General features: G+C 58.3%; 1 protein-coding gene across 3 annotated transcripts in view; it reads right to left on the bottom strand.

Annotated features, from left to right (window-relative positions):
- Positions 1-2,845: 2,845 nt before the first annotated feature.
- EPHA2 (EPH receptor A2) overlaps positions 2,846-15,418 on the bottom strand; it is a 22,179-nt gene continuing 9,606 nt past the window's right edge. The window contains exons 4-16 of one of the 3 annotated variants that reach the window (XM_028484046.2): positions 9,059-9,214; positions 8,621-8,953; positions 7,978-8,093; positions 7,353-7,506; positions 6,772-6,871; positions 6,233-6,288; positions 5,861-5,986; positions 5,580-5,765; positions 5,350-5,411; positions 5,040-5,249; positions 4,686-4,835; positions 3,730-3,923; positions 2,852-3,126 (exon numbers count right to left, since the gene is read on the bottom strand). In XM_028484046.2, coding sequence (XP_028339847.1) covers positions 2,967-3,126; positions 3,730-3,923; positions 4,686-4,835; positions 5,040-5,249; positions 5,350-5,411; positions 5,580-5,765; positions 5,861-5,986; positions 6,233-6,288; positions 6,772-6,871; positions 7,353-7,506; positions 7,978-8,093; positions 8,621-8,953; positions 9,059-9,214 — 2,003 coding nt within the window. In that variant the 3' untranslated portion in view covers positions 2,852-2,966. Of the gene's footprint in view, positions 3,127-3,729; positions 3,924-4,685; positions 4,836-5,039; positions 5,250-5,349; positions 5,766-5,860; positions 5,987-6,232; positions 6,289-6,771; positions 6,872-7,352; positions 7,507-7,977; positions 8,094-8,620; positions 8,954-9,058; positions 9,215-15,418 lie in introns of all 3 variants that reach the window. The other 2 variants (XM_028484045.2, XM_055082411.1) reach the window with 2 other exon arrangements.

Raw genomic sequence — 15,418 nt, 5'->3', positions numbered from 1 at the left:
GCGGCCTCTTGCAAGTCTGCTCCTGCCCCAGCCTCAGTTCCCCACTCGGAGATCCAGGGCAGTCACTTCCTTGGATCGGCTCCCATCACAGGGGTGGGGAAGCACATGACTGAGGCCACCTTCTTCCTGAGCACCGGCAAGGCCAGCCCCGGCCGGAGGGAATTCAAAGGCCACAGCCTCCCCGCTGAGCACCGACTGTGCGCGGGCCCTCGGCGCAAGGAGAGTGGAGGGAGAGGTGGCCTGATCGTCCATCCTCTCAGCAAACATCCCATCAGGGCCAAGCCTGTGCTGAGGGCACTCGGAGACCAGAAGACCTATCAGCCAGTGTCCCCATGCCCTCTCAGGACGCTGTATGCCACAGCCTCGCACACTGGATGGGCCTTTTGTTGGACTGGGTATTTTTCTGGGGTGTAACATCCACTGCTTTCATTAGCTCCTCGAAACACGTTTAGAACCACTCACTACTCTAGCTAGAAACTCAAGTGACTCCAAAATAACACGGTGAATGCTCAAGACGAGAAAAGGTGGCCACTGTGGGACCACAGGGAACCGAGCAGCCAGCCCCCTGGGAGGGGGCAAAGGAAGCAGGGAGGCAAAGGCGGGGTAAGGGCATTGAAGCCGAAATCCAGACCCCATCCCAGAAGGGCTGAATTCTGAGAGCGGTTCAGAGCCTCGCACTGGGATCCACAGCATGTGTAGACAGAGCTTTCGGGGTGAAAAAGCACTTTGAGACCCCCCCTTTCTTTCATTTAATTGAAATAATGAAGGAGGCAGTGGTGTGAGTCACACAGGCCCCAGATCTGAGCGCCAGTGGAGCTGATGCAAGGAGCAGTGGGGAATGACTTCCTGCCTTTATGCAGGCCTTTTCAAAACACAACACACACACCCTCCACCGATCCAAGACAGCCCTGTCCCTGCTCCTGCACATGGGAAAGGAATTGGCCGAGGAGCACCCCGGGCTATTTCGGGAAGCTTCTACGAACATGTGTTTCCCGTATGCACTTCTCCGTGCCCTCAGCTCTGCTCGCCCAGAAGAGAAGCTGTACTGTCCTCGGTGGGAGCTCCTGGAGGGGCAAAGGGGGCTGTTCCAGGTTCCCAGGTTAGAGGAGGGAGCCGAGGAACCCTGGTATTTGCCCGCAGGCTATGGGTGGAAAGCAAGGGCATGGAGGAAAAGGAAAGAGTGACATGGGTTAAGCCCTTACTGCGTACCAGGCGTATCATCTGTATTGCACCCATGCAATCCCCACAACGGTGAAACAGAAACCAAGGCTCAAAGATGGAACCTAATTTGACCAAAACCACCGGCTAGGGAGTGGCCAGCGTGGGACTCGAACCCAGGTGTGACTGCAGAGCCCAAGCTTTGGACCCTGCAGTTGGCTGGAAACAAAAGATCTCCTGGGGCCCGTCTCTTCTCTCCACATTTCCGTGCCGCCCTCTGGTCAGCTCTGTCCCTGCCTGACTTTCATCCCGGCCTTCCCCTGGGACAGGGCGGGGCCTGGTCTGAGAGGCCTTGAGCAGCAGGTCAGAAGCCCAGCTGAGCGGTTTTCAGAGGCCTTGGAGAATGTTCAGACACAGGCCCAAATCCCAGAACTGTGACCCAGAACTGTGGGACGCCTGGGTCATCCCTTCCCATGTGATTCCCAAAACCTCTCAGCCCCAAGGCTCATTCCCACCATGACCTTGGACCTTACACGAGCTGGGCTATTAGGAACTAACAGTATTTTTAGAAGCACAAAAGGCCAAGAGGGTAATGTCTTCTCCCTCCTGGGATGGGAGGAGGTGTCCCTGCCAAGGCCATGCTGGGAAGGGTCCCTGATGCTGGAGCTGGGAGGAAAGAAGAGCTCCCATAGGGCAGCCTGACAAAAGGCAGAACCCAGGGCCAGGGCAAGGGGTAACTGGCACTTCTTGCCAAGCTGGACCTCAGAGCTGAGAGTCAACCACAGGGGGAGAGGTGCCTGGGATGGGCTGGCCTGGTGCCCTCTCTCCTCGGCATCAGCCAGGAAAGTCCGAGGGCTCTGCCCATTTCTTCTCAGCATCCCGGAGAGGAACGCTGCCCCTAACTGGCCGTGTGACCTCGGGCAACCTATGTAACCTCTCAGCCTCAGTTTCCCTACTTAAATAGGGAAGTAATAATCGCATCTATTCACAAGGCAAATAGGGAATCCAGCCAGGTGATGGCTGTGAAGTGAAGCCTTTCTTTTCTCAGCTACAAACTGTGTGACCTGGAGTAAGCCATGTAACCTCTCTGAGCCTCAGTTTCTCCACTAATGACCTCCATGGTCCCTGAGCTCTGGACCCTGACTGACCAGGGCTGGAATCCCCCAAATGGCCATGGACCCTGGGCTGTACTGTTTCTGACCCGCCCAGCGGGACCACTGACGGGAACCACCTGCCAAGTTATCACGAGGGCTGATTCAAAGTGCTCAGCCAGGGCTTCCCTGGTGGCGCAGCGGTTGAGAGTCCGCCTGCCGATGCAGGGGACGCGGGTTCGTGCCCCGGTCCGGGAAGATCCCACGTGCCGCGGAGCGGCTGGGCCCGTGAGCCATGGCCGCTGAGCCTGCGCGTCCGGAGCCTGTGCTCAGCAACGGGAGAGGCCACGGCAGTGAGAGGCCCGCGTACCACAAAAACAAAACAAAACAAAACAAAAAACAAAGTGCTCAGGCACAGAGCTGGCACAGCCCACGATAAATGCTACGGTTATGAGCACAATTACTATTATTTTCTCACTGTGGAAAAAAGATGTAGGAAGAGGACGGAGCCACGAGTAAGTGACCAGAATTGCTGGCTGCCAGCCTGGTTCTGCCCTTCCTGCAAAGCCACTCTCCCCAAAAGAGAAGGAGAGAGAAAGAGAAGAGAGGTGAGCGTTGGGAAGGTAGAGAGAAGAGCAGATGGGTGGTGGAGCCAGAGGCAGCCTGGGGAGGCAGGAGGCGGGAGAGGGCAGGCGCGGGCGGGGCCCGAGCCCAGACTCACTCGTTGGTCATCTGCACCACCTTCTCGATGGCCGTGTAGCCGGCCGCCAGGAAGTGCTCAGCGTACTGCTGCATCTTGATGGATTCCAGCCACTCGGACACCGTGCGGAAGGGCACACCCTCTGAGCCGCTGGTGCTGGGCAGCCGGATGGACACCCTGCAACAGGAGATACCGGCCCGCGAGTGAGGGGCTGCAGCATCCAGCCCGTGATGCTGCTCCCTAACCCCGGCAATTCACTCAGCTGCCCTGTGCCTCGGTTTCCTCATCTGGGCAATGGGGCAGCCAAGTCAGGTAGGCTTCCGGGAGTCTGCCGGATGTGTCGGGAGCACTCAGTGTTTCTAGCTCCCGCCGCCCCTCTGCTTCTACTGACAATACCACCACCAGTTACTACAAAATAACCAAATGTGAAGAGAGTCAGGTTTTCAGAGTCACGGTCCCAGCCGGGCCACTTGCCAGCACATAAGACACTTAACTGCCCTACGTCTGTTCCCTCATCTACAAAAGAGGGATGATTACAGGACCCAACTCCTAAGCTGTTTAAATGAGTTAAAACACGTTAGGCGCTGAGAGCCGCGCTGGCACATTTACCGTATATGCTGATTGGTTCCGTTAGGGCCACCTGAGCCGGCCCGGTCCAGTCTAAGTAAAGTCCCCGCGTAACTTCTGAGCCCCTTGCCCACCGCCCCTGGCTGCCCATTACGCTGAAGTGGCTCAGGAGTAAAGTTGGGGGCCACGCTGGACAGAGGGTATGGAACCCACCGGGGGTCAAAGTCAGCCAGGGTCTTGAGGGACTCGGGGGCTCGGATGAGCTTGTCCAGGATGCTGACAATGTCGGCGAACTTGGGGCGGCGGGCGCGTTCCTGCTGCCAGCACTGCATCATGAGCTGGTAGATGGCGGAGGGGCAGTCCATGGGTGTGGGAAGCCGGAAGCCATCATTAATGGCCTTCATCACCTGGGGGAGGGGCGAGCAGGATGGTCAGGGGTGCCTTCACAGCCCCCAGACTCCCCCATACACAGGGGCTGGCAGAGGAGAGAAGGGGAGCCCCCGAAACAGAGGGGTTGGTCTCCTTCCTTGAGCACGACACACAACCTTCGGCGCTACACAAAGGACAAGTGCTAAGAGCATGTCTCCAGAGGAGGAAGGGTCTCCTGACTTTGTTCCCTCACAGGGTACCCCGGGCAGCAGCCATGCTGTGTGCCCTGCAGCCAGCCTCCCTGCGGTCTCTGGGCGCCTATACACTCTGCTCCCTTCAGCCAGGGCACTCTTCCCCCTCCGTGTCTTCGCCTGGCTGCTGCCTTACTGTGCCTTAGTCCTAGCTGAGACGTGACTTCCTCTGGGAAGCCTTCCAGGCCTCCAGGCTGCATGAGGCACCAGGCACTTGCGCGCGCGCACGCACACACACACACACACACACACACACACACACACACACACACAGATACATACATGCAGGCACGCACACACTTACCCCACACCCACTACTTCTTTCCTCGTCCTTCTGCTGAGCATAAGCAGGGACTGGGTCTGGAGCTCAGCACAAGGCCCGACACATGGTAGGCCCTCAATAAACATTCACTGAACGAACCAACGAAGGGGTGTACCAGATGAAGATTAGCCCCCAAAAGTCTTCTCTGCCCAGCCCCTGGGGCTCGAGAATGAGTAAAGGGTTTCAGTTCAGATCCGGATGGGGCTGGGCAGGGCGAGGGGGCCTACCTCGTGGTTCGACAGCTCCCAGTAGGGCCGCTCGCCGTACGTCATCACCTCCCACATGACGATGCCGTAGCTCCACACGTCGCTGGCGGAGGTGAACTTGCGGTAGGAGATGGCCTCCGGAGCCGTCCAGCGGATCGGGATCTTGCCACCCTGCGGGGACCTGGCCAATCACTACTGCCCCCTAGGCCACCCCCAGCACGATCGCAGTCAGGGCCCTTCCTCCATGCTCCCCAGAGGCGTCCTTGCCTCCTGAGGCCCACGCCCCAGGTGTGTAGGGGAGAGGACCCCGGGGCAGAGCGAAGGCTGCTTCACCTTGAGGCCCCCATCCCACGTGACAGCAGCCCCAGCCCTTACACTGGTGGTGTAGGTGGCCTCGGGGTCGTCCTCCAGCACACGGGACAGGCCGAAGTCAGACACCTTGCAGACCAGGTTGCTGTTGACGAGGATGTTGCGGGCAGCCAGGTCGCGGTGGACGTAGTTCATGTTGGCCAGGTACTTCATGCCGGCCGCGATGCCCCGCAGCATGCCCACCAGCTGCAGGACGCTGAACTCGCCATCCTTCTCCTGCCAGAGCACAGGCCCTCAGCTGCCAGCCAGCCGCGCGCCCACCAGGGCCCCTGAGCGCCGGCCGCAGACCCCGGCCCACCCCAGCCCGCGTCCTTACCCGAAGGAACTTGTCCAGAGCCCCGTTCTCCATGTATTCGGTGATGATCATCATGGGCTTGTCTGCAGGGGTGAGCACAGGTGTGAGGGAGGCCGCGGTGGAGGGAGAGGCACAGGCGGGGCTGGGCTGGGCACAGCTATGAACAGAGGCCGTATCAGAGGCCCCGGGGGCAGCCCCTCCCCCACTCCCCACGTGGGTCTCCCACACCCCGCCCTGGAGCCGGGCCTCACACTTGGAGACGACGCCCTCCAGGCGGATGATGTTGTGGTGGCTGAACTGGCCCATAATGCTGGCCTCGCTCAGAAAGTCCACCCGCTGCTTCTCCGTGTAGCCGGCTTTCAGCGTCTTGATGGCCACGGGTACCTCCTTCTTGCCCGACACCTTCAGCGTGCCCTTGTACACCTCCCCAAACTCTCCTGCAGGCAGGCGACGTGGGAGACACACCCCAGTCAGCCCGGGCATTGGGTGCTCCCAACCCGTACCAGGCCCCTCGGCGAGCGCTTAACCTCACCTGCTCCGATCACCTTCTGCCGTGTGACACAGGACGGATGGATCTCGGTGGTGAACTTGAGCACAGCCTGGTTGGGGTCCTCGTATGTGTGTGGGTCCACGTATGTCTTCAGGGGCTTCAGTTGTTCTGGGAGGGGAAGGAAGGGCAGGGTCATAAACAGTTTGGGGAGGGGAGGGGTCCCTACGAGGGGCTGCCTTGGAGGCGGGGGAGGGGGAGTAGGCAACGGTCCGGGCACCTCAGGAGCTTCTGGCTCAGCCTTCTGAGCTGCCCAAGGATGCCCAGGGAGTGCTCTGGCTGCCCCCATCTCTACCACAGAGCTAGGGAGGCCCGTGGGGACAGCAGGCCAGGCAAGGAGGCAGCGCTGCATCTCACCTGACTTGGAAAAGTAAACGTCTTCCGAGGACTGGCGCGTCCGCAGGCTCTTCCTCCTGAGAGACCCCATGGGAAACCAAACACGCAGGGAGGTCAGTGACCTGCCCCAGCCGGGGAGCGTCCTGACCCTACTCTGGTCCAGGTTGCGGGCCTGGTGTGCAAAGCACTCTGCTCAGTCAGGCAGAGGGCGTGGAAAAGGCCAGGGGGAGAGGAAGTGAGCAAGCCGGGCTCACTCCTTGGGATCTACACCCTGTAATGGCCCCTTAAGTGGCTGTAATGAAAGCTCTCCTCATTAGAGCTCCCCAGAGCTTCCTGCCCGCGTGTCCCGAGGAAGTGTGGACGCACTGTCATAATGACCACCATGCCCTGAGCCTCGCAGGTGCTGTGCTGAGCCCTTTACAGATCATTACATCTTTACAGCCCCCCAGGAGGCAGGGACTAGATTCCTATCAGCCCCATTATCCGTACAGGAAACTGAGGTTCCCGCCCCTGTGTCCCACCTAAGCCCTTGGGGAGCCGGGGCGTAGGCGCCAACGAACCTGCGGTGGATGAAGAAGCCAATTCCTGCCAGCACCAGAAGCAAGACCACACCAACGGCCAAACCACCAATCACTGCCATGTTGCTAGATTCTTCCGTGGCTGCCAGGGAGAGACCAGCGGCTGACAAGGGAGCCCCCCACGCTTCAAATCATGGTAATACCCCCGGTTGTACTTTAGGGCCCCAAGACACCTGCCGGGTGCTTTTACTAGTGATGGTCCATGAGGATATCTATTCCCATTTCATAGATGGCAAATGAGAGGGCTTCCCCAGGGAATAGAGCAGGTAGTCTCAGGTGTGTGGGACTCTCTCCACAAGGCGGGATTTGAACTGGGCCCGCCAATGCCAGAGCCCACATCCTTCCTTCTCACAACACTACCCTGGATACACAGCTGGCTCCCACACCCCCAGCCCTCAATTCTGCCCCCTCCCCAGACTTGGGGCTGACCCACACTGGGTTGTCCTAGGCCCTGGCCGATCAGGAAGGGGACACTTCTAAGTTCTTTGACCCATGCCCTCCGCCCACGATGTCCCAGTTGTTTCAGGACTCTGGCCTGGCCCACACCCTGGTCCCCGACTCACACAGTGTCTGGAACTCGTGCACCTTGCTGCCAGCACCCTGGCCCTCCTGCGTCAGCGCCTGCACTTGGACCAGGTAGATGGTGTCCGGAGCCAGGTCATCCAGGGTCACGGAGAAGTCTTCAGTGCGGCGCACGTTGTAGCTGTTGGAGTCCCCCTGTGGGTGTTGGGCGGGTGGAGGGACACACAGTGAGGGCAGGGCCGTCAGCTTAGCCCACCAGAGAGCAACCCCAGCTTAGCGAGGTGACAAGCTATGTCAGCAACCTCGAGGCTCTCCTTACAGAGGAGGAAACTGAGGCTCAGAGAAGTGAAGCGACTCACTCCAGGTCATAAGCAGCAAATGCGTGACCCAGGACTCAAACCCAGGTCTGTCTGATCCCCAAGACCTGGCTCCCCACCACCCAAGACTGTCTCTTCTGGGGATTCCAGAACACTATGTCTTCTTTCCCACAAATCTCTGCTGGGCTGGCCTGGGAGAGGCAACTCTCAGGAAGACCCCTGACCCCACTTTCCTCATCTGCAGAACAGCGCTTCTTCAGATGGCTGTGCTGTGCAGTGAGCGTCTATGTGACCAGCTGGTCCTCTGTTCGAAGCCCAGCGGGGACAGCCCCAACCCTTTGAGAGTTACCTTCTTGCGGTAGGTGACCTCGTACTTCCACACGCGGCTCTGCTGCGGTGGAGGGATGCTCCAAGAGACACTCAGCGAGGTGGCGCTGCGGTCCTCCAGCCTCACCTTGGGGGGCTTTGGGCAGGACAGTGGGGGGAGGGGAGGGGTGTGAAAAGCCACGCGGGGGAAGGGGGGTAGTGGGGATGCACCCAGATGCATTCCCATCCACAGCCCAGGCTCCTTAGATCCCAACTTCCAGCTCCAGAGCACAAAGCCCCAGGCTGGGCCCCACCACAGGCTGGCACATCGGGGGTACCCTGTGAGCACTTATGAGTGCCTAAATAATAAAAACAAAACAATATCTGACTCTTGCTATAACCTCTCTATGGACCAGGCACGATTCTAAGAGCCTTATGTACAAGAGTTTATTAAATCCTCTCAAAAGCCCTAGAACGCCCATTTTACAGGTGAGGAAACTGGGGCTCAGAGAGGTTAAGTAACCTGCCCACAGTCACAGAGCTTGGAAGTGATCACAGGCAGGGACTGTGTCTTTAACCACTTGCGGCTGTCTCTCTCTGAAGCCAGCCGAACCCTGAGTGGCCGTCCTCATGAAGCCCCACCTGGGCGGGTCCCAAGTGCACAGCGGCCACCCCTGGGCCCTCACCCGTCTGGTTGATGCTGACGCTGGCAGTGAGGAAGCTGCGGCTGGTCACCAGGCCCGAGACACCGTTGCGGGCCTCTACGGCAAAGGTGTAGTTCATGTGGGGCTCCAGGTCACTGACCGTCACGCTGGTGCGGGTCAGCCCGTGCGGTGGCTCCGAGTAGCGCACGCTGGCCTCGCAGGGCCCGCACTCGCCTGACTCGGGCCAGCACTGCTCACAGGTGACACTGTAGGTGATGTCCTCGCGGCCCCCGTTGTCCTGGGGGGGCGTCCAGCGCAGCTCCACTTTGGCGCCCATGCCCACAGCCGTGAGGTAGTGCGGGGCAGAGGGCGGGCCTGTGCAGAGGGCAGAGGTCAGAGCTCGGAACCAGGTAGGCCTGGACATGTCAACGTCACCACGCCCAGCTCTGTCACCCCTCCTTGACCCGCTGTGAGACTCACGTGTGCAGGGCAGTGACAGTGGGTCCTGAGGGGCCCGGAAGTAGCCTTCCTCACACTCGCAGGCGGTGGCCCCCTCGGAGGATGGCAGGGTGTGTGGGGGGCACTCCAGACAGGGGCTGTCGGATGCCTCGGACTTGAAGAATCCCGGCGAGCAGGCTGGCAGGCACAGGGACAGACATCAGCTCAGCCTGTTCTCACCCCCAGCGACTTTTCACTCCCTGGCCCTGGGACCCCTGGCAAGTCACTAAACTTCTATGGGCCTGTTTGTCATTGGTAAAATGTCTTGTGATGAGAAAATGCGTGGTAAGCACCTAGCTCGGGCCAGGCACCCAGGAAGTGCCTTGCCCTCCTGCTCCAAACCTTTGCAGCCCTCCCCAGTGGCTCTTGTAAGAAGCGCCATGCCCCTGAGCCTGGCATTCAAGGCCCACATCTCACCTTCCAGCTTCCTAAGAATCCTGTCTCACAGCTGGCTCAGCATTGGACAGGGCATGCTGCCCACCTGCCTTATCTCCTTTAATCTGTGCAGACCAGCCTGGCAGGTCTCCACCCGGACTGCAAGCTGCCCAGGGCAGTGACTGCTTCTTCTTCGCCATTTGTGTTTGCTGACTAACAGATCAGACAGGGGCATCAGGATGCCACCTCTGCAGGTGCTCTCCCCACCCTGGGACCTGACCACTTTCCTGTTCCAGGGCTGGCTGACCAGGAAGCAGGAAAGGCCAGGCCCCCAGCATTTTCTCTGGACCTGCTTTCAGGGACCCAGTCATTTCCGCCACTCACAAGGGCAGCCAGGAAGCAGCTCTCCCTCCCCTGGTGGCAGGTCCTTTCCTGGCCAGGCTGGGTGGGGCTCAGACACCTGATTCCAGAGGCTCCTTTCTCCCACCACCCTATCCTGCCCCTGCCCCAAGCCCTTTCCTGGTCCCACAGACAGGAAGCTACCCAGACACTGTGCAGGGCCGTCCAGGGATTGGGCAGCTGCTGAAGGGGCCAAGATGGGGTGGGGTCACCCAGGGACCTCTTACCCAACCCTACAATTATCGTTCCCGCCCTCAGCTTACGCTGGAGAGGGTCCTGAGATACCTCCAGCCTCAGTGTCACGTTCATCAAACACTGATCCTCAACTCTGCGTCCAGCCCAGTGCATGGACCTCGAGATGAGACAAAGCCCCTGGCCCCTGGGAGCAGGAGCGCGTGACAGTGTCCACCATAAAGGGGTGGGCAATAAGGACCTGCTGTAGAGCACAGGGAACTCTGCTCAATGTTATGTGGCAGCCTGGATGGGAGGGGAGTTTGGGGGAGAATGGACACACATATACGTATGGCTGAGTCGCTTTGCTGTGCACCTGAAACTATCACAACATTGTTAATCGGCTATACTCCAATAGAAAATAAAAAGTTAAAATAAATAAATAAATAAAGGGGTGGGCAAAGGGCTAAGGGGGTAGAGACAACCTTGGCTAGAGGTTTGTGGAGTCATAAAGGAGATATTTCAGCTGGGGTTTAGAGGCTGAGCAGGAGTTCAGCAGGGCAGAAATACTGGGAGGAGGAGTTAGGGGTGAGAAAGAGCCAGTCTAACACAGGAAGTATGAGTGCCTTTGTGGTCGGAAATCAGGGGAGCAGCAGGCAATGAGGCTGAGTCATCTCCAGGGACCAGATTGAGAAAGGCCTTTAATGCCAGGTCAAGGACTTTATCCTGGGGGCAGTGACAGCCATTGAAGGTTTGATGTAGAGAATAATGGCACAGTCAGATCTACGCTATCAAGAAAAATTTGTGGACAGTCTCCCTCCTTTAGTCCTCTATGCGAGCAGAGAGAGGTGGGGAGTCAAGGGACAGGACTCAAAGGACACCCAGTTCCTAAGGTCTCGGAGAGTGACTTCCCGTTAATGACTGCTTGCTGGAGGCCCCAGGGGGACCATCCCAGAAGTCTCTCTCACTTCCTCTGCCTGTCCTGCCACTTCAGAATGTCGGCACAGGCCCTGAAAGAGCTCAGGCACGCGCTGCAGGGAAGGGGGCTTGTTCAGGACAGAAGGGACCTGGGACCCGACTGCTGCTCTGTGCAGAGCCTGGAGCCCCAGTTACAAACAGCGACCATTGATTCAGCAGCTGCTGTGTGCAGTTCCTGGGCTACGCACTTGACATTCATTTAGTCCTCACAATAGTCTGTTATACTAGGCACTGTTATCATTCATTCCACTTTGGAGGTGAGGAAACTGATGCTCAGAGAGGAAAAAGAACTTGGCCAAGGTCAACAAGCTCCTAAGACACGAACCTAAAACCTAAACCCAGGATGCCTGACCTCGAACCTCCCTCCTTTCTCACAAACATTTCAGTCTGGAGCAAAGAGAAATCAATGTTCTGAAACAAGCCGGAAGAGAGAGGAGAGGAGGTCCGACCCGCTTCAACAGCCAGAAAATCCCCAAACTAATTTCAGAGCAGCTGGGGGGCGGGGCGAGGGGCTGTGCCACCTCTTAACGTACGTCTTTTCATACTGGGCACATTTATGTCCTATGGGGAGAAAAGACTAGAATCAAGCCCGGGGAGTGGGTGGGGGTTTGTTGGGGCCGCCAACGTGGCCTCCTTCAAGGCCCAAAGGTCTTTCAAGTCTCCTATTGTATTTAAGAAATCCACGTGTATTTTGCAGTCCTCCTCATAACTTATCTGTTAAAATACAAAAATAGCTCTCTCCTCCCCCAAATCTTCAAGTAAAAATGAGACTTCAGAAAGCTGGGCTATGTTTATCCTGGGATCTCAATTCCCCCAAATGCCCTGACTTGTCCGCCCGAGGGGCTTACACTCTGGGTTAGTGCTGGCTCCAGGTGGTCCAGGCCCCGCGGAGTAGGGGTGCTCAGGGGCCCCTAGAACACGATCGCATCTTCCCGGCTCAGGCTCTCAGGCTGGGGAGGGACCACGAGCCCCCACAAGGTTTTAGCCACCTGCAAAACCCACAATGTCCCCACTCCCCACCACGTGGTTGCTCCCCAGCCCCCAGCCCTATGCCAAGAGGCGGAAGTGGGGGAAGAGGCGGGTTCCATTCTTTGCTCCCAGAGCCCGGGGGTGGCCCGCCTGCTGCCGGCAGGAAAGAGGGAATTTGGAGAGATTTCCGCTGCGGATGTGCCAGATATTACAGTGGAGAGGCAGCACCAACAAGGCATGTACTTGCCTGACGAGAATGTGGTGCCCCCTCCTCCAACCACAGAACTTCAAGGGGCCTTCCCAGGGCCCTGCCAGAGTGTGCCCGTGCTCAGGGGCCCCAGAGTTCATGTGTCTGACACCAGCAGGCCTCTGTGTCTTCCTGACTTTGCCTGGTTGGATTTCCTGGCATGCAGGGCAGGCAAGTGGGGACAGGGGTCACGCTTTTGGTGTTCACACATTCTCAAACATACTCACATACACAAAATACCCATGGTCCCTTCGCCAACCAGCAAACTCCTATGCATCCTTCAGTACCCAGCTTGAGCTCTTCTACACAGCCCTCCCAGACTGCCCAATTTCTGGTCCCCTTCTGACCATTAGGGCATCTATTACTCAATCTTATATTTACCAAATAGAAATTGAGCGTTTCCTACGTGTCTGGCACAGTGCTGGGTGCTGGGAGACCATGGCAAGATAAACACTGCTTCTGCTCCAGGGGAAATCACAGCCTGGCTTTCATGCTTCATTGGAAATGATTTCTGCACATATTAGGATCCTCTATGAGACTGGCAGCTCGTGGGGAGCAAGAATTATCTGTGTCCCGTGTCCCAGCACAGGGTCTGGCATGCAGTAGGTGCTCAGCTAGTGTTTGCTGACTGGACGGATGAATGAATATGTGAGTAAAGACAAAACCCACGTGCTCATTAAACACGAGCTCTAGGGCCACAGAAATGAGCAGCGCTTCAGTCCCCCGGGAGACCCTGCGGGGACGGTGCACCGGGACAACACCTGCCTGGCACCTGAGGCTGACTCTGACACGCCTGTGAAGAACTCCTGACCCCGGTCGCCAGGCAGGCCCGGGCTACTCCGAGCAGGGAACTGGGGCATGGTGGCTGCACCCAGGGCTGCACCCCAGCTTTTCCAGTTCCCGATGCCCGCCCCTCAGGTGGCAGCATGGGGTATGACTCAGGGACATACAGCCTCTGGCATGACGCGAATCCGGCCCCTGGCAGAGCCCCTCCCCCAAGGCCCAACAACCTCCCGGGCTGGTCGCGGCAAGGTCACAGGGTCAAGAGGTCGCAGTGACAATTCCCTGCAGCCAGTCACCTCCCCAAGCCATGTCCAGCTGACGACCACGTGCACCCCCTCAGCCCAAGGATGCGAAGCCTGGACTTTGTCTGGTGCCCTGATGGGCAGCAAACGGCGACCCTGTAAGTTACTGACCCTGCAAATGAGGGGAACTGATAACTCTAGACCCCGGCAGCTTCTCAGTCCCCAGCAGGCCCTGTCGCCCCCATGGAAGCAGTTGTCCCAGTGGCCCAGTTGCTGCTAGCACCTCGCCCTTTTCCCACACACCCTGGGGAATTATCTTTGCGAGCATTCCTCAACCAAGCTGTGATAAGCACAGCCTCTGCTTCCCCCTGTCTCCCTACCAGCAGCCTTTTATCTTCTGTTTGCTTTCCATGCCTCCTCCTTCCTTCCGTTCTGGGGACTCACTCACCTCAGCGAGGGAGGGAGGGGCCGCCCCATGGAGCTGCCAGCGTCTCAATTTGCCCCCAGTGTGAGCTGAGGGCAGGGTGAGCAGGGCACAGAGGTGGGAGCTGCCACCCCCAACCCCCCATTCAGGCCAGAGGAAACTCCACAGAAATAAGGCCCGGTGGCACTCCTCAGGGAGGGGACAAGCCCAAGAGTCACAGCGCACAGAGTTGTCCCGACTGCCAACAGCCCCTGCCATGGCTTAGGGACACCCTGCCTAAGGACCACCTCAATCAGCTCCTCCCCTTCAACTCTGGACCCTGGGGGAGGCCTGGGCTACTCAGGATGCCAGCACTAGGACCCAGCTCCTTGCACACATGGTGAGGTCACCCAGTCTGCAGCTTGCCAGAGCGACCCAGGTTCTCAAAAGGAACCACGGCAGAAAGTCACAGGAGGTAGGCTCTGATCGCTAAGTCAGCAAGGCTGCCACCTACCCATCTTACAGGTGGGGAGAATGAGGCCCAGAGGGGACTCACCAAGGTCACACAGCTTGTGGGTAGAAAGATGTATGCCAGGGGCACTTGGGGACAGCCCTCCCCATGCCAGGCCCCAGCTCTTTTGGTCACAGTTTCCTCTTTCTGGGCCTCAGTTTCCTCATTTGTAAAATGAGGATAAAGTCTTCAGGTTCTCTGGGTTGTTTGTGAAGACAGAAGGAAACCTTGCTTGGGAAATGCTCAGCATGGGATGAGGTGTCCATGAACTGGGGGACAGAGAAGCTGCAGGAGCGAGGGGCTGGGCCCCTGGAGGGAGCAGGAGCCTCCAAGGAGGGAATTCCTGACCCTGCAGCCCCACCTCCAGCTCTGGCCTCCCAGCTGCTGGGCTGAGCCTCTGGCCAAAGCCGCTGGCCACCTGCTCACCTGGCCAGCAGTCCCCACGGCTGAGGCGCTATCCAGGGCCCCACCAGCTCAGCTGCCGATGCCAGCACAGGAAGCAGAGACAAACAGGGAGACAAAGCCGCCCCAGGGGAGATGACGGTCAGCCTGAGTGACTCCACTGTCCCCTAGGCAGGCCTGGGAAGGGAGGGCGGGGGGGTGGGGTGGGGAGCTGGAGGGAAGCTGGCTCATTCCTGACATAGCTCACAAGAGCTCTCTGGGCAGTGTGCCCACCTGTCCGCACAGCACCTGGGAGGTGCCTCTCTTCCGCTGTCCATTTAACTCTTTCTTGAGCTGAGAGCTTCCTGGGGAAAGAACTCTCAGGAGAAACAAACGCTGGGAATAACCTGGACCAGGTGCTGGGTGACCTTGGCGGGGGCGGGGTGGGGGGCAGACCCTGCATCTCTCTCCATTTCTCCCTTAACATGCTCAGTAAGAGCCCCTCAGCTACCTCACATCCTGCGCCAGGACCCACCATCCCGGGGCTGCCCTGAGAGTCTGTCCCAGGGCCAGGAGCTGAGTCAGGGATTCCAAAGGAACTGGTCATTTCCCGCCCCGTTTCCTGACACATCCTCCAGTTTGGACGCTGCTGCATCGCCTAGATTCAATCCTGATGCAACTAAATCTTAGCTGTGTGACTCCAGGCAAGTCTCTTCACCTCTCTGAGCCTCAGTTTCCTGTTTGTTAAGTGGGACTGATAACAGTCCCTGCCTCTCACGAAAAGTGGTGCAGATTCAGCAGGAACAGCAAGATAAAGCGCTTGCCGAGCTCATGCCTGCCCTGGAAGAGCACTTTTCTTTTTTTTTTTTTTTTTTTTTTTTTT

Source organism: Physeter macrocephalus, unplaced genomic scaffold, assembly GCF_002837175.3.
Source record: "Physeter macrocephalus isolate SW-GA unplaced genomic scaffold, ASM283717v5 random_112, whole genome shotgun sequence".
Taxonomy (NCBI): Eukaryota; Metazoa; Chordata; class Mammalia; order Artiodactyla; family Physeteridae; genus Physeter; species Physeter macrocephalus.
This window is presented reverse-complemented; position numbering and strand designations above follow the sequence as displayed.